This window comes from Tetrao urogallus (assembly GCF_951394365.1).
Source record: "Tetrao urogallus genome assembly, chromosome: 2".
Classification (NCBI taxonomy): domain Eukaryota; kingdom Metazoa; phylum Chordata; class Aves; order Galliformes; family Phasianidae; genus Tetrao; species Tetrao urogallus.
Genome location: NC_136814.1, coordinates 89,545,282 through 89,564,671, shown reverse-complemented (window position 1 = coordinate 89,564,671; position 19,390 = coordinate 89,545,282). Strand labels below are relative to the sequence as shown.

General features: G+C 38.4%; 1 protein-coding gene across 1 annotated transcript in view; it reads left to right on the top strand.

The window, feature by feature from the left end:
- The window catches only part of MYOM2 (myomesin 2), a gene marked incomplete at both ends in the record, with an annotated part of 66,002 nt that extends 64,853 nt beyond the window's left edge, over positions 1–1,149 (top strand). The window contains one exon of the mRNA XM_079550376.1: positions 835–1,149. Within this exon, the coding sequence (XP_079406502.1) occupies positions 835–1,149 (315 nt within the window). The remainder of the gene's footprint in view (positions 1–834) is intronic.
- Between the last annotated feature and the right edge of the window lie 18,241 nt (positions 1,150–19,390).

Below are 19,390 nucleotides of genomic sequence, written 5' to 3'. Positions count from 1 at the left end.
TTTGTGGAAATGGAATTCAGTAAAAGATGGACAAAGTAGGCAGTAATCAGTGCAACTTCAGAAATGATTACTTAATGTATTCTGTCATCATTACATAAATGCATAAAATCTGTGCACATACACAATGGTCAAAATGGGATTCAGAAAGCAATCTATATAGATTTGGAAGAATAACCATCAAAATTTTGTGAGCTTCTTTAGTCCTAGTTCTGTTCTGAGAAAATACCTGGACTGTCAGGATCGCCTACAAAGTCTTTTTTGCTATTCTCTTAACACACTGAGTATGCACGCAACACTTTCACAACCTTTATGAATTATTTAGTCTTCATAAAATATTTCCATTTTACGAGTCAGCAGCATTTGTAATCAACGTCTGATGATTCATGTTATGTACTTTTTTTTAAGTGATTTTTTTTTAATGTCATCTTGAGCAATAACCTCCAGAGGCCTAGGTTGGAAAAGATTTGCTCAGTTCTCTTCCCTACTGTGTTCAGGGAATCTTCAAGGTTGTTTTTAAACCTATCATTGCCTGAATATCATGTCAGACTAACGGGTTGCCAGGAGTCTCCTGCAGGCAGGACTGCATTGGCAGTCCTACTTAGTATTCAGAATCATACCTCGGGGCTATTACTGCATCACAGTCACTGGTAAGATGGTGGAAAATCTCAGTGGAAGCGAAAAATATAGAAACTCTACTTTTCAGTCCTCAAGAACGTGCTACCTGTCTTACTTTAATTTACTAGGAGTAAGAAGTGTCTGAAAGTAATACTGAGAATATTCTGTTTAAACAAACCTGGCCAATCCTTAAAAATATTTCTTTTTTAACTTCCTTAGACTCTGAATCTGACCTGTACTGTGTTTGGAAACCCTGACCCAGAAGTGGTTTGGTTCAAGAATGACAAGACTCTCGAGCTTAATGAGCATTATTTGGTTTCACTGGAACAAGGAAAATATGCCAGTTTGACAATCAAGGGAGTGACCTCAGAAGATTCGGGCAAATATAGCATTTATGTCAAGAACAAATATGGCGGGGAAACAGTAGATGTCACTGTAAGTGTATACAGACATGGTGAAAAAATACCTGAAGTTAATCAAGGCCAGCTTGCAAAACCTAGAGTAATACCACCATCAGGAGCTAGTTCTACCTAGAACCCAGGGGCAAGATAAAATGCCAATAAGTAAAGCCTGTAACTATGTTTGATGAACAAAGTAGTATATGTGAGCTGTAGCTGAGGTATTCCCACAGATAACTAATTGGTACTCTCCAAATGGAAACTGAGCTTTTAGAAGTTTTTAGGGTGGTAGCTGTGCTACAGCGCTGTACACATATGCACTGAAATCATTATGACTATGTGTAATAGTGTAGTATTTCAAAATAGAAAAAGCCAAATGCCTTCCTGAAGTTCCTTGTGGGCAATGGCAGATTGCATAAGCCTACAGTAAACCTCCATTTCTACACCTTCAACAAAACCCATTGAGCACCCTCTTGAGAAAATTGAGAACAAATGTTTCATCAATGAAGGTAGTGAACTGTAGTTACATGCTCAGAAATGATTCCCGCTCTGTTACACACACAGTCCCTTTGGCTTTGAAGCCTCTGATTGCATAACTTTAGTGGATAGTCTCTATTTAGTAATTATATTGTTATTTTGTAGTGTGATTTTTTCTTTAGTAGAGCTCAGTAGTTTTACAGATGTTTACTGTCTGCTCATTGAAGCATAGGTTACATGGTTGTATTTTGTTTTTCTTGCATTGTGCTAATAAAACTTTGAAAGTCACCTTTGCTACTCACTGCTCCAAATCACACCTAACTAGTTTTGTTTACTCTCTTTCGTTGTTTAATTATTGCTTATTGCACAATTTCACAGCTGGTAGCATGCAGACAATCAACTTTCAATAAATGCAAATTATGGTTAATCACAGTCAATGGGTGGCACTTATGATATTAATTTCACTCTTTGCAATACAGACCAAGATGCAAGATCAAACTGGTATCAAAAGACATGTATATAACTCAGTCATTTAGGATAATTACCCCTCTGATTCTCCTCTATCCAAAATGAACAAAAAAGCTCTCCCATAGATGGTGTAACGTTCTGCTAAGCTAAGATTTAAATATGATATATTTATATATATGAATATCTTCAAAAGACTGTTCATATCTTTCATGAAATATATGACTGCAGCACTGTGTTTTTTGTTTTTGATGGTTGTTTTTTTTTTACATCAGGTTCTCTATTTCAGTAAAATTTAATTTACCTACTTAGACAAGCCCTTGTTATTTGCTAAGCAGCTTTCAGCTAAGAGTTTAACAGTGAGAAATAGTGGTGATAGTGATACAAACATCCCAGATACAGCCCTCCACTCTTTTGACTTCTCCCAGTCTCTAGGATAAAGGAACCTTGTGGGAGGCAAGGGTGGTTGCACGACCTGAGTCTATACAAAAAAGCACTGCAGAATCTTCACCAGGGAAGCTGGATGTGAAGGTGTTTGGTACAAGTGTCAGGAAAGTAACTGTGTTTGAGGGTCATGGCTGAAAGCCATAGCTCAGATCTGAAAATATGGAAGAAATATTTATCGTTGTTTTGTTTTGTTTCTGTTTGTTTTACCCAGTAGACAAGTTGAAAAAAAATCCAACAGTAAATATATACATTTATATATAATATAAATATACATATATTATATAAATAAATACATATAATATATTTAAATATTATTATATATATATATTTACTGTTGGATTTTATATCTGTCATCTAGGTGATATAGAATTCCTTTTTTTTTTTTTTTTTTTTTGTCTGGAAAAGAAATAACTTGATTCAAAAATATTTTATTTGAGAGACAGAGGACGTGAGAAGACAATTTACAAACTGTCAAATATCATAGGTTAGAACAGTCATCCAGGAGACAGGAGAACAACATCACAACATTTAGTCGTTCCCCTTCTGCCTCTTCTAAATCCATGGGGATTTTGAACCTAAATCTCTGACCATCAGAGGTAGTGCACTAATCCCCCATCTTCTCTGTATTTTGCATTTGTATATGAAGTGCTGCTTCTCACAGTTTTTCATGTTTTTCCCTTTGTGTGACTACTAAATAGACACTGAAAAAAAGACTAGACCTATAAGTCCTACCTCTCATAAGAGCATGTTAAATGCAAAATTAGTGAGGGTTCCTCCATTTCTGTTAGTTCATCTTAGTTCCCAGCACTGAAGGAGGATATGAGAGTTTGCTGACTGCAAACTGCATAAGAACCCAATTGTTTGAACATGAAATTTTTGGTGATAGATTCATTGTGATTTCAAATTGCTCAAGTGCAAGCCTGTTTTGCAGTTCACCATCATCTGTGAGAATTCATGAAGAAAACAACAGCCTAGCTCTGTAAAGGAAACAGTCACACTTTATTAGAGGTTAGTCTGCTTTTAAATAAAAAGTTTTTTAAAGACTCTATGAAAGGTGAGCTTATGTATAAATACAAAACAAAGAGCCAAGAGTTACATTACACATTGATCAAAAATGCTTTTTTTTGCGGGTGAAAAATTAATGTGGAACCAACATGTCTAGTCAATGAATGAAAGTAATTGACAAGGTTCAGCACTCAAGAACACTACATTACCATGAAATAGTTTAAATAGGAGGTTTTAGCACAAAGCAAAGTAATGCTTCAAGTACATAACAAGGTAAGAAAGTATTATTTCTATGGATCTGCTATCACAAGAATTTAATCAAATCCTTCAATTACATAACTCAATTTTTCTTCCTTTCTATTCTAATTTAGTCTTTAAGGCCTTTAAGGTTTTCAAAATCTTGCTAAGGCAGTCTCACAAAGCAGCAGAGCCAGTCTCTGTAGCACACAAAGTGAGTATCAGCAAGAATTTAATATTTTTCTTATCTCCTTCTACAGTACACAGGTTAATTTTAGCTGAGACTATCAAATTATTGCATGTTATGGCAGCTTTTCAGAGGTATCCTTGGGCACAGGAGACAAGGTTAGCCTCATCTCAGTTATACCTTTAGCTGGCCTTCTTAGTTAAGCAAGCTTCACTTATTTCCTTTCAGGCAAAAAGAAATAATTTATTATGACAGTTAATCCTCCGCTGAAGTACAGAAATTATCATTTGCAGGAACACGGCATTCAGAAGGCTAAGGACTTCCAATAAACTGTTTCACATTTTTCAGTGTTCAGTACAGCTTTGATTCTCCTGTATATATTTAAAAATCTCGTTACCAGTGCTAGGAAATGAATCAGGTTAACTCTGTTAAAAAAGGGATATTTTCAGAGGGAATGTGCATCTAGTCGCCCAGAGGGGCTATACAAGCCTGTGGCTATTAGAGGAACAAATAAGATGCTCTGGTGATTGTCAGACGGAATTCATGATGAGGCACATTAGCATTTGAGCACATTATTCACAGGCTTAATTTAGTTAATAAACATTTTGAAGGAGGAAGGGGAGAAAGTAAGAATTGCTTCAAAAGGTCTGATGTCAATGAGCCTACCCCCATGGAGGTCAACAGAGATCTCATTCATAGTGCACATGAATCTTGTCTATGGCTCCCTCACAAGGGGGAACAGGGAGGCAGCACTGATCTCTCTTTGATGACCAGAGATAGAACCCAAGGGAATAGAATGAAGCTGTGATACAGAGTGTCAGGTGGACTATAAGCAAAAGGTTCTTCACCAGAGGATGGCCAGACACTGGCACAGGCTCCCCAGGGCAGTGGTCATGGCCCCAAACTGCCCAAGTTCAAGGAGCATCTGGACAAATCTGTCAGACATAGTATGTTTTTTGGTGGTACTGTGTGGAGCAAGGAGTTAGACTTGATGATCCTCATTGGTTCCTTCTAACTTGGACTATTCTATGATTCTACGATTTTTACAATTTCAGGGCCTCATTACAGTGGATTAGCTATTTCTCTTACTGTAAAGAAAAAAGTCTTTGAGGATGATTTTCTGTCACACGGGTAAATTTTGTGTAGCCTGAGTTTCATGCTGTGCTTTTCTAGGCAGTGCTGGCATGAAACAAAGCTGCTTTGTCAGAGGAGGCAGATAAAATGTCACCCACTTGTGCTAACAGGACAAACACCACGGCTGTGACTGTCATGTTGGCCGTCTGCAACAAGGCTGGCAAGGCTGCATTTCTTCTGAGCACCTATTTCTTTTGAATTAGCTTTGATAAATTACCTTTTATTCGAGGAAAACAAGTTCTATGAAAATTTTTCCTAAGGCCAATTTACAGGTACTTTTTATGAGAAAAAGTTATTTTTTATGTGACAGTGTTTGCCTCCAGTGTATACCTTTGTCCAGCCCATGAAGTTCACTTGCATTCCACACCTTAAAAAGCTGTGTATACTACATTAATCTACTCTTTCATGGAAACAGAATTTCAGTGATAATAGTACCCTACGTGGTGTTAAGTTTTAAAAAGAAACAGTTTTTAAAACAGTTTTTAAAAGAAACTTTTGAAATATAATAAAGCACTTTATATTGTTTAGTAGAACTAAAAATCAAACCTCTAGATGGCACCAGAAGAACAAGATAGAAATGAACAATCTTTAAAAAATTCTGCCAGCTATAGCATATCCATCTTTTTGATGCAAACACATCACTTAGGGAATGGGAGATTATTAAAAGCATTACACTTATGCTAGTGACAAGGACAGGTCCAACAAATGACTGTTTCCCGGAAATAGCAGGTGATTTTGCAAGCAATAATGCTGCCTCTTAATCTTTGCATGATGCACATTAAGAGGTTAAGTATGCCTCTGTAAAATATTGCAAGACTCATATTACAGCAAGTTTCTCCTTAGGAAGTGATAATTCTAACCGCAGCACATCGACTATATTTACAAGGGGAGATTCAAGCTCTAGAGGTAAAACTCTCAGACTTAACAGCCTCCACTTTTCCTAATATTGTTAGATCCTTGTCCTACAATTTTTGTTCAGTCCTTGTAGAGGGATGATTCCATTTGAAATTAGCAGAAGGTTTAGGAGAAAAAGAGCTCAGGATCCAGCTCTCAGCACCACCACTGCAAGACCAGTGACGCCAAGGCCTGTAAGAAATTATCGGTAGCCTTCTATACTGATATTCCATTCCTCATTGGAATGTGCAGTAACTCAGTACTAGTTTTGTCCTTGGATATTAGCTCAAGGTTTATCTTAAAAATAGCTCACTTGACCTCACATCATTTCCATTATGAACATTTGAACTTTGTGTTGTAGCATTAAAGAACTGTTAAATTGTAATAAACTTCTCTAATTTTTTAAGTTAATGTAACTTCATTTTCTATTATTGTTACTCCTATCTTACATTAATATTGTACAGCTGAAAGCCTGATTGCAAAAATACAACCCACCGCAGTTAGTTGTGTTATGGTTAATGGCTGCAATGGAGGCCTTTCCCATAGCATCCTAAACCATCTAGCAGGATTATCCCATGATTTCACCTGGCACAAGTGTCTCCAAGAGGAAGTTTGACCTCTTCTCTGCAAAGAGCTTCTGTTGGAAGCCTTTATCCATTTGATGATGGTGGTGCACACAGCATGTGGAACAGAGGCAGATGGAAAGAGCTACAACTAGTATTTAACACAGAGCTAATGCAGATTTTTCACATGTTAGGTCATGGAAAAAATGGTGATCAAAGTTTTAGTCTGCTGACTTAGTGACCTCCACGGGACCATTTTGAATGAAGTGCACAAAAAGCCAATCCAAGAATTGTAAATTAACCCAAAGACAGTCCTGATTGCAAGATAATGTGTGGAAAAGTACCCCACGTAGTTGTGTGCCACTTTTGCTGTCTGGAAAAAAAATGCCTTCCATATATGAAAATGGCAATCAGCCTCCTGCATGGTGCTTAATGGGAGGTAAAACACAGTACGACACCCTGGCTGGTAGTTATGAGGCCACATGCAGATGTCTCCATCTGAGCTAATCACTGAAACCCCCTTCTTAGAAAATGGAGAGAAACAAGTACTAGTAGGGCACAAGTCATGTCATTCTAAAGTAGGTGTCTCAAATAACTGAGATGAATCATGTCTATTATTTCCACTAACTGCAAATGAAGATTAGTGTAACCAGGTTTGATGGGAGATATCTACAAATTTGATGTTTGAATTTAGGTGTGATAAATTCTGCACCATGTTTCTCTAATTTAATTGGCTCTTTATTTGAAAAATCTATTTAAAGAGGTGCTTCATAGCAGTTGTTCTTGCAGGCTGGATTCCTCCACCAGACTGCTGTGTCTTGCAGTCTTTGCTCCTTTACTTGATATTGCTGTTATTTTGAAATCTCTGTGCGAGCATTTGCTGACATCCAGCTGCCACTTCACCCCAATTCATTGCCAACTCTCATGATTTGGTCTGTATCAAGATCACGTGCTAGGCTTTCTATTCTATTAAATATGCAGCTTTTGAGTGGCTGTACTATTGAGTACTGTTAGACTGGGACTTGTTTCTGCCTTTGCTCCTCTCAGTACCATTGCTCTGTGGCAACACATCAACCAGTATAGGCTGTAAGCATTTCATAGTCAATTAGTGCCCTTCTGCTAAGCTCGTAAGACTTGCCTTGTGCAGTTTCTCTGTCATTCTGACCAGGCGCATCCTCTGGCTGGAAAAGCATGATTCTGTGAGTCTCATTAGCCAAACTTCTGCCACTGCACCTAAAGCAGCTGAGCAACTGACCAAAGCTCTGAATCCTCCAGGACCTGGCTTTGACCTGGTCTGCTCTTGTCTTCTAGTTGTCTCTAATTAGTTCTCAGTTATCTTTCTCTTCAACTCTGTTACTCTCTGGACTTCCTGTTTACTTGACATGATCTGCATTTATCTGTAATTCAGTTTTAATGGCAGCTTTAATGGCAGAATTTTTATTAGTAAATAAAGCAGTGCCAAGTTTGATTATCTAGTGTTTAGGCCAACTTCCTGTAGCCTTTATAATCTTGCATCCTCTAACATATGTAAGAAATCAGAGAAGGCAGAAAACCAGAATGGCTGAGCAAGGAATTTCTGGTCAAACAGAGGTGTGGGAGGGAAATGAGGGCTTTCCACATTTCCCACATTCCTGAACTTCTATATGGGATATAAAATCCCTCCCCCTGTATGCAAGGAGAGAGTTCAAGACCACCTGATGAAACTTAACACATACAGGTGTATGGGGCAGGAGGACATTAATCCCAGGATCCTGAAGGAACTGCCTGATGTTGTTGCCAAGCTGGTCTTCATCATATTTGAAAAATCATGGCTGTCGCGTGAAGTCCCCAGTGACTGGTCACTCCCGTTTTTAAAAAAGGAGGAAGGAAGACCAGGGGAACTATACACATGTGAGCCTCATGTCAGTGCCTGGGAAGATCATGGAGCAGATCTTCTCGGAAGAAATTTTAAGACACATGCAAGATGAGAAGGTGATCAGAGACAGCTAGCATATCTTCATCAAGGGCAGATATTACCTGACCAATCTGGTGGCCTTCTGTGATGGAGTGACGATATCAGTGGATGAAGGATCTACCTGGACTCAATTAACTTTTTATGTAGAGTGTTCTGAAAGTAATTTTCTATCCTATTTATCCTATTTATCCTATTTATTTTTCTAGAACCTACAACAGATACAAGAATACAATAACAACATTTGATAAGGTGAATTCTCAGCTAAAAAACACTATTTCTCAACATAATCACCACCATTAGCTATGCTTTTCACCAGCAGTGAGCAAGAGCCTGAACGTTGCACTCATAAAAATCTGTTTTATACTGTCATCAATCCTTAAATCCACTTTTGTGCTCACTTGAAACACAATCTTGTTTTAAATGCATGGCTCCCCTTCTACTTGTTTCAGGTGAGTACATCTTGCTCCTTTCAGGCTTACTCATCTGAAGTGTATGTTCCATCCTATTGTGACTAAAGCATCCCAATGCTCATCAGAGAGTTTGTCTTGTAGACCTCTGTCCTGTATCATCAAGTCACCTACATTGTATTCCATTTAATTAGCCATGATTTCTATTGTCAGTACCATCTCCTTACCTCACAGGACCAAAGTCTCTGAAACACAATTTGGATCACATTCAGAGTTCAGTAGTGTCTCTTCCATATTGCTTCCTGGTGGGATGTTGTTGGAACTCATGTCCATTGTGTGCCAAAAGGTGAACTGATAGAACAGTTCCATTTGGAAGAACACAGCTAGTAATTCCTCTTCCATCTGAGCATAGTCCCTTTGGGCCTGGAGGTTTTAATTGAAAATGCAGTAGGCCAGTGACTTCGCAGCAACTGTGCTCCCAGATCTCCTCCAGAGGCCTCAGGCTGTAATTACAGATGCTTCACAGGCATTACAGGATTGGCAGCTTACTTGTATTCACCTCTGTTGTTTCAGATGATCTTGTAGCCTAATGTTCCGCTTGTTGTCTAGTTTCTTATCTAGTCCTAAGCTTTGCAAATGTCTGATATGAATATGCTAAATGTAGAAAAGCTTCTATCCACACCTGCTAGACATTTCCTTGAAGGCTCTCAGTTCTTCAGGATCTATTCATAGATGCAGAGGAGTTGGTAAGTGTTGACATCTTTTGGGGAATTATTTTAACATTATACTAGGAACCATTTTTTTTCCTCTTCATAATACATAAAAATGATTGCAGATAGCAAAAAGTCCAGCACATGAGTTTTTCTTTCAGTTTATTTCCATTCTGTAGCAGGTATTTGGGGCCTCATTGCCAATAAAAAAAAAAAGGCGGGGGTTACTGATAGAAGGGATCTGAATCTTACTGCATGTTTAACTTGAACTTGCTTACATTGTGCTAGCAAGATCTAGGCTTTGAAATGTTTGCAGTACATTCCCAAGACTTCCTATTCAATTAACTTACTGCAAACTAGTAAAACAAAATTATTGATCTGCTGTGGACTGAGGAGTAACATTTTATTATACTTTTTTTTCCCGTGAACTATTTCAGGCCCAGTTCATCCCCTACATGTAGCTGTTTAGATTTATTACACAGGATTCATGCCTTTCTCCATGATCATTTAAGGAGATGGAAAGATGAGTAGCAGAGAAAGTGGTAGCATTCATGCCTGAAACATCTCTGTGCCATTAACATTCAAGGCATGCTATTCTGTATAAACAGTTGTCAATAGGAAATTCAAATACAGAATATTTTAATTCCAAATTCCTGATCAAAGAAATACTGGAATTGAAAACTAAGTCTAAAACAACACTGAAGAAATTCTGATTCTGTTCATATAAAATTTGCTTGAAATATGACTGTTATACTGTTTTTTTAAATAAATATGCAAAACTTAAGACTACTGGTAGAACTCTCATTATATGAATGTTTCCAGTTCATTCAGGTATTTTGGATGAACGGATAAACATATCTCTGCAGTCTTCTCAACTGAAATAGTGCAAAACTGTTTGTGCCAAGGCAACAAGAATTGACTAAAACCACAGAATCAGAATACCAATTGACTGGTCTATATTCATTGTCTGAATGAAGAGAAAGGAAAAGAAAGCAGTACAAATGACAAAATTGTTTTTTAAATACTTCATGAACAATAATCAATGTGTTATGACAATAGCACCATAAAAAGAAAAAAAATCCATAAACTATTGGTAGTTTTATTGTCATTTGTTCTTCAGCTGTATTAATTTAAAATGTATTCCTTCTTAAAACACTTTCAGGTAATTTTTAGTTTTTATTTTCACTAAATGATGTCTTAGTAAGCAGAGCTAGATTAAAAAAAAACACATGTAGAAAGACGCAACATGCAGTTTGTGTAGACTTTGTACTAGCTGATAATAGCTTTGTTTCCCATTGTTTCAATATTGCCAGCCCAATCCAATCTGCAAAAAAAAAAAAAAAAAAAGCACTCTAAAAGCAAACATTAACAATTCTAACACTTTTTGAAGTGGCTTTAGGTAGCAACACTGTGCAAGAGAAAATTTCTGTTTCCCTGGTCTACTTACATGAATAAACTGAAGTGCATGAAATTTCTCTTTGAAATCAGCCTTCCCACTGACTAAAGATGGCACACATGAAATCTTGCCAGCAATTCCTTTTTAAAAATCTTGTTTGCTGTTGCTTCTGTTGCTTTTATTTGACTCACTATATATATATTTAAACTGAAGTCTCTGCCTCAGGTTGTTTTTCTTTTACAATTATTTTATTTGGGGAGGAAAACGGGATTTTTTGGTAAATATAGCTGTGCTTGAATGCAAGAAGAATTACGTAAAGTTTATTGCAAGTATACGTACACGCATGTGTGTTATATATAACATGAAATGCATCTGCAAAATGAGCTTATTACCCATGTTATGAAAAGTGAAGCCCTTTCAAAAACTTTTTCTTTTCTACCTCCTAGACTTTTGGGACATGACTTTGAGGTCACCAAATGAAGAGGAGTGGGAAAAGGGGTTTGCAGAAGAAAGTTGCCTCTTGCTGTCCTTCTATAAACATGTCTAAATATGATCAAGTTACTAAACTGCAGCTTACACATGATTGGAGATTTTCCAGGGGTAAAAACCTGCAATGGTTCTTGTGTGCAGAGGTCAAGCTCCAGCTGACAGGCAGCTTGCCCTTTTCCTGAAATTACTCTGTTGGGATGCTAGAGGCAATGCCTGCCTCCTCCTAACTGGATGCTACAGCAAAGAGCATCTCTTCTTGTCCTTCTGCTGTCCCTGGGATTCAGGCAAGGTGGTTGTGGGAAGCCTGAGGCTGCAGTGAGTCCAGGGAGGAGAGGGAAAGAGAGACCATCGGGAGACAGAGTGGGAAACGGAACAGCTCTGGGAAATGGAGACCCTGGCTGCAGAAACAGGTGAGAGTAGGGAAGGAGGAGAGCCTTGAAGCAGTTATATGGGGAACTGGCTAGAGAGAATGCAGGCTTCAGCGAGGGGAACTGAGGCTGAGATGAGAGGCTTGATACATGTGTGGAAGAGGCAATAGTGAAACAGAAGGCGTCTGGATAGAGAAGTACAAAAGCACAGTTCATGGAGTTCATGAAACACAGAAATATGGGCTGGATGACATCTCTGCAGAGCCAGAGATCATGGAGATCTCCTGGTATCTAAAATTTGTACATTTAATGAAACCTGCTGTTGATTCTCCAATATTATTACTGGTAGCGGTTTCTAGGGAGCAAAGCACAGTAGGAGAATGGAGAATTATGAGAAGTAAGATAGTCTTGCAGGAAGAAAGAGACTGTTGAGAACCTGATGCTGCCATAACTGGATAAGACTACATCTGAGCAAAAGCCAGATGACAAGGAACAGAAGCAAATGAGGTACTAAAGCAAGACTTGCAGTAATCCCAACCAGCGTGCAGTGAAGGGAGAAGTGAAACATTCAAACAAGCTTGCAAACTGAGGAAATTCGCAGTAGGTGTATTCATGTCATCTGAGAGCATTTTCAGTGGGAATGTTGGATTTTCAGTTTTCTTTGATGAAAATCTTAGGTGCAGAAGACACTGGCATCAGAAGCAGAGATGTGTGATTGAGCTGCACAAGGTTCTCACTAGTCAGATGAATGCAACAGTTGTTCTTTTAGTTATGGCAGATACATCCCTGCAAACCTCTGACCCTCTGCATTTGAAGACTGCCAAAGCTCACTAAGGACTCAGATACCCAACTCTAAATAAATCATTGAAAATCTGTTACCAGATCTTCAAGATGAACTTTCAAAATCTCAAGCTAAATCTCTCTAGCACAACCTTCTCAGGTTCTCTGTACAGCACAGGACCCTGTAAAGTTTACACACAGAGTTTTCTGAATGCACTGTTCATCATGAGAAGTGGGATTCTCTCTTTCTTCCTGAGGGGATACTGATAGGGATTTCTTTATTTTGAGGAATTTCTTGACGTTAACCTCAGACTGAACACAAACTACCAACCAAAAAAAAGTCCATCTCTGAACTACACAACTTGATTAAATGTTTTTTTTCTGGTTGGCTGGCAGTACGATGGATCTCAAATAGGGCTGAGGAGGAATTGCACAGCTATCAGTATTCTCTCTGCAGTGATTTCATCTGTCAAGCTGCATGCTGCTTTTGCTTTAGTTTTATAAAGCCATTATCTTTAATAGAAAAAATAATAAGTGATACTGTGGCTGCTAGTTTCACAGACGTGTTCCAGGTTCTCTGTACTCAACTCCAGAGCCACAACATTCCATAATCTTAATGTTATGACTCTCTTGTCGCAATGTTTCTCTTGCTCTTCTGGCACGGTACAAAACAACAGCCAAGAATATAGCATATATTTTTCTCACTGGTAGAAGCACTTTGTTTTCAAGGGATAGGTGCAGCATTACACTTAGGAGAATTACACGAATTACAGACTTTGTTTAATTACCACTTTCTATTTTTAAGTTTTGCATTGTTAGATTCTTTTCCTGAAAAATAATAAACTGCCTCAAAAATGAAGCTGAACCTAATTTGGAAAAGAAATGAGAAGGTAATCCAGAAACTTATTTTATTTTTTATTTTGGTGGCTAATTCCAGATAAGATATTTATATATTTTTTAAGCAAACAAACAAACAAACAAACAGACAGACAGGAAGGAACACATTTGGTAAAAACTATATTTCTCAAATATTTCTATTTGAGACAGAATGGCAGCTTTTTGCTATCATTTACTAGCACAATATTTTAGAGTGAAAAGCTTTAGCAGAGGTTTTTCAGTGAAAATCAGAATCACAAGGACAGAATAGCAGAGAAAAGGTAGTTAATGCACTTGAAGTATAAAAGAAGTCATCAAATTGGTTAAGTCAGACTTTCTTGAAAAGTTGTGAGCTACAGTAAGATTAAGAAGTGGGAATACAGAATGGTCTGTCAATAAAAGTGTAAGCACCTAATATAAACAGATATTTTATAACTTCTCCTACCTGTTACAAAATAAAGAGGAAATTATAAGAAAAATATTCCTCCTCTTCCAGTGTCTTAACATAGTGGACTACATTAGTAATGATAATTGTTCAATTCCTCTGGAGTGAACAGGCAGAATTGAACACTTCTGCATGGTGATTGAGCCTCCGTTAGATCTCAATTTCTCTCCAAGGATATGATAGCCTAGAGGTGATTGAACATGCTTCTAGAAACAAAGAGATGAGTGGGTGTCTTTTATGATGCAGAATGCTTCATGAGAGCACGCAAAAGAAAAGAAAACACTGAAAATATCACTAGTACTGCAGTCCAGCTCTTATTCCATTGCTTCATACATGAATAAACATTCAAAACCAGATATTAGGAGGAAATAAGCCTTCAGGATATCAGAATTCAAATTGGAAGCAGGTTGCTCATCTTCAACACTGAAAATCAGTTAACATATGGGGCTTACCTTTCAACAGTAATTAAGACAGTAGGTCTTTCTGAATAGTTACAGATTCATTAACTTACAAGATCTTTCAGAATTGCTAACAGCTTAGCTTAGTGTGTTTTCTTTTTTTCTTCTTATTCAGGTTAGTTACTATCTTCCCGCCTTAAAAATCTACAGAACATTTTCAATAGTCCTGACGATCTTAAGGTATTAAAGTGAAGCCCTAATTCTTTCTTCAGCTCACAGGTTTAGGAACAAGGTCCTGAGCAAAAGAATAAGTGACTCTGTCATCATGAAGGTCATTCACTTCAACAAGTAAATGAGAGGGGAAATTTGACAAGAGGTTCCTGAGAGGGTTTCCCTTACAAGGGAGGAGAAGGGAAGCATTTCTTTGACAAAGATACGTAATGAGATACAACTTCATTTCCATCAAGAGATGGGGTTCATTAACAATCATGAGTAGTGTGCAACTCTTCATATATCTTCAGCCTGAAATTCTGAGTCATGGGCTTGCCATATTATTAAAATAAATGGGGTCATACAAAGTGACACGTTCTTGAGCATAGGGAAGGTTTGGCCACCAAGGATTTTACTTACCATGCTAATTCAGCTAATCATTCAACTGGTCATTCACATTTAATCCTGGCAATAAAACATTACTGCAGTAGAATCTTAATTTGTGAGCTCCTTGTTCTCTCTTGGGAGTCAAGAAGTTAAACCAATTTGATATTGCACTCCCCTGATAATGAAAAAAGCTTATGAGAGTAAGAGAGATTTTACAGTAGTCTGTCCCACTGTATTGCAGTAGTTGGATGGTTTACCTTTCAAGTAGTGTTTATGATACAGGACAGGTTAAAAAATTGTTCAAAACTCATTAAAAATATAAGTTTACTATTTTTATTATAATAATGTTACAATTTCTGGTAGAGATCACATCTGAATGTGCCAGAAGTTGTACAAATATAAACCATCTCTATGAATGAGATATAATTTTGCCAATGGCTGCAATTTGTACTGTAATGTCTCACAACTTATATTCCAAATCCTAGGCTGCAGTAATAAGCTGCGTTTTAGTTTAAGATAGAAGAATGTATTTCTAACCTTGTGATGGTGTGTAAAAGCTTGAGAACACAAACTAGAAAAGGTCAGAAAAATGAGAAGGTAGCAAATAGGGAAGTATGTACCCTATAAAAAGAAAAAGTATACTTAACACTCTCCAAGAGAGCTAAAATTAATCTGTTCATTTTAACCACATCATCCACAAGCATGGCTTCCCCAGGTACAACAAAAGAAGTGAGTGGTCTGGTGCCACTGGAGGCAGCTGGAGAACCAGTTGGAGCTTCTTTCTTGGAGGCTACGTGGAGTGGGGTCAGCTTTCCTCAGGCTGCAAGGACTGTCTTTGTTACAACTGCAAACTGCTCCTCTTCACTGTTGTTACTTGAGATCCTTCCCTCCTGACATGTCAGCAAGATAATCAATTTATTAACTGAACTCCCTCTCCCAGGCTGTTATTGAACTGCCTGCAGTGAGATGGATGCTGAAAGCAGCTATACTCTGAATTATGTGTTCTGGTTGGCCACAAGTAACTTCATGGGCTGTGGAGTGAGCATTCCTGAGCTATAACATCATCATAACTTTGAAGGTATTTGGCTGATAGCTAATGATATATGCACTCTGAGATTACCTTCACTGTAATTAAAACCATGTGAGGATCAAGACTTGTCAAAAAAGAACCTGCTTAAAACTTAAATTCAGAGCTTTACTCGTAGACAGGTTTGATTTCCAGGGAAAACAGTGTGCTTATCTGTGCAAGAGGGCTTCTTGATCATATTCACATTGCACTCTCCTTACTGCAACATGCAATAATATAACATGCAGCTGTTATGACAGTCTGTTATCTTTAGCCATGAGCTTGTAAATAAAGCTTCTTTACCCAAGGAAATTTTCTGTCCTTTTCATTGTTACAGCATTTTACTGTGCTACTCTAAAGGAAAATTTTATATGCTTATTAACATAACTGCACATAATATCTCTGCTCCTTATCACAGAAACAAAAGCCTTTTTTTTTTTTAATTTTTTAAACAACAAAAAAAATCTACGTCTCCTTTAGCAATAAGGTTAGTCTGATCCCAACTCACATTAAAACAGGAGTTACTGACTTGAGTATTTAGTTTAAAGGAGAAAACTGAGGTTTGGAAGTACCTAATATCTGGTGGGCTCATAAAGATGAAGCATATTTCAACAACTTAAGCTCACATTCACTGGTAAAAAAAACAGCTTACTAATATTTAAAATGAAGAAAGGTTAAGGGAGTTGGGCTTATTTAGCTTGGAGAAGCGAAGGCTTCAGGGAGACTTCACTGCGGCCTTTCAATACTTGAAGGGATCTTGTAAGTAGAAAGTGGAGCAACATTTTAAACAGTATGATAGTAATAGGACCAGGGGGAATGGCTGTAATCTAAAAGAGAGGAAATCTAGGCAAGATGTTAGGAATAAATTATGTACTCGGGTTGATGAGGCACTGGCACAAGTTGCTCGAAGAAGATGTGGGTGCCCCACCTCTGGAGGTTCTCAAGGCCAGGCTGGATGGGGCCTCTGACAGCCAGGTCTGGTGGGTGACAACCTTGCCCACAGCAAGTATTTGAAACTGACAATCTTTAGGGTCCCTTCCAACCTAAGATGTTTAGAGATTCCATGATGATGATTACCTACATGTCATGAAATAAATGTCCATTTAGATTAAGGGTGAAGACAAAGATGAGGAACAGGAGCTGATTTCTTTTAAGAGTATGAGTAGATGCCCTAAGACACATGCTAGAGGTTCCCAATAATGTTGAAAAGCAGACCACATGCATGGCTGCCCAAGCACAGGTTAATGAATATGTGGCCGTGTGTAGCCTCTGTGCACTGCTGCAGTGTTCATGAATCAGATAATGGCAGCATCTTTGCAGGCTGCTGAATCCTGCAAATGTTAATGAGGCAGTATGCAGAAGTCATAACTGCTGCCACTGTCAAGTGGCCATGAAAATGATTATCTGGTAAGATCCTGGAGGTAGAGCTCCTATCACCTAAATTCTCAAAGAACACATCTGATTTACTATCTTCTCATTGCATCAAGATTTTCAGTTTGTCATGGCAACCTAGCTGCAGATTGAGTAATAGGATGCGATCAGGCAGCAATCATAATGAAAGCATAAGTTAAATGCCTCTAAAGTTAATGATCCAGATTCCTCACTGCAGCCGTGGGGCACACAGTGTAACTTGGAGGAGGTGCACAGATGCTGTAAATTACTTTGGACACCATAATCATGACCCGAGCCAGCTGCATATGAGAACAGATCGGTGGCATAAGTTACAATATTCCAACTGCTGCTGCGGGTGCTCCTGAATGGCTGTTATGGCAGCTCTGCAGTGCCAGGTCAACGCTGAATCCCTGCCAGGCTTCCTTTCCCTTCTGCACTCTGACTGTGGGACTGACAGTATAGAACTGCCGTGTTTTCTTTTCTGTCCCACTAAAAGATTGCCCAACTCTGAATAATCTTTCCATTCCTGCTGGCCCTTTTAATTCAATAAAATACTGTAAATCGTCTTGGATGCAGAGTGTGAGCTTAAGGCAATATACTTTCCCTTGATTTGCACTTTTTTCTCTATCATAATAGCATGGGCATTAATTTTGCATTAATTTTAAAGCCCAGATTCAAGGAAATGCTTTTAATAGTATAAAAAACTATTAATCTGAGTAAGAAATGGAAGAAATGGTAACTGAAAAATGATGTTATAGACAACATTCTCTGTCAGTGCAACAGCATCCTCTCTACAGTTGCCACAGTGTGATCATATTAGTGCATGTTAGAGCTGCCAGCCTGCTATGCTGCCTGCTTTTTGATGATAAGTATTATCTATTATATTGCAGGGGCTTTTGGTCAGAGACTGGTTTATTTTGCAGTTTTCTGAATTTATTTCAAGATCTTAACTTCAGGTTTTATCACCTGCTGATGACTTCTGCAGACAAACTAACAGAAATTAATCTGGTGGAAGAACAGGGAGCAATGTCTGCAGCCAGGAACAGCAGCAAACTGAAGTTTGGAGACAGCAGCTGAACCAAGTGAAAGTAGGACAGCCCTAGCAGGGAACAGTCACTGTTCTGTGCAATAAAATCCATGCAGTAAAATTAATGGGGTTTTGGTGAGCTGCCACTCCCTGGAGATAATGCTCAGCCTACAAAAAAAAAGCAGGTCTGGATTTCTTGCCTCCTTCTTTCCTTATCCCAGTCACCAAGGCTGCTGAACCCCTTTTGACATGTCTTGCCTCTCTTTTCTTTTCCCCCATGGAATATGCCAGAATGGGGCCATATGTCATAAAGCAGTCATGGTATTAGGAGACAGAAAACTCCCAAAGCCTGGGTAAATGTCAATGCCACAGAGCAACTTTACCCCTGAAAGGTCACAGTCTGCAGTCTTGCCAACACATTCTGGGCCAGGTGGCAAGCAACAAGTCAAGTGTATCTGTTCAGCATAATACCACATTATTACATTTATCTGGCCAGCATTAAGTGAGCTTCACTCGCATGCTTTGTTTTCCTTGACTCTGAATGTGTAAGAAAGCTACTGCAGCCCATCCTAAATCTGTTCACTCAACAATTAGTAAAAGGCCATGATGTCTGATCTGTGATTTAGACTAAATGGAAACACCTAACAACAAAACTGTGATCCTCAAACTGAGCTTCTGTCTAATCCTCACCATTTACATTTGCTAAATACCTAGTATAGAGCATTAATGGCGCTTGAAGTAGCACAGCAGTTGTGAAGCATTCAGGATGCCCCTGGGATAAGCTCTCTTATTTGTTTGAATCACCCTTGTCCTGAGCCAGGGATGCAGAGAGGTGAGCCTTGATTTTGAAGACCAATAGAATGTGTGCAGTCCTCTCCTACAAAAAACAGTAGCCTGGTGATTTCTTCTCTCTTTTTTGGGGGGGCGTGGAAGAAAGGGTCTCAGAAGTTTCCAGGCTGGAAACTTTACGAGGCCCAAATGTCCATGCAGCCTGGTAATGCTAGGGCGCTAATATATAGTACAAATCCACCCTGCTCACTGTGTGGAGCAGTTGTTCCTTGTG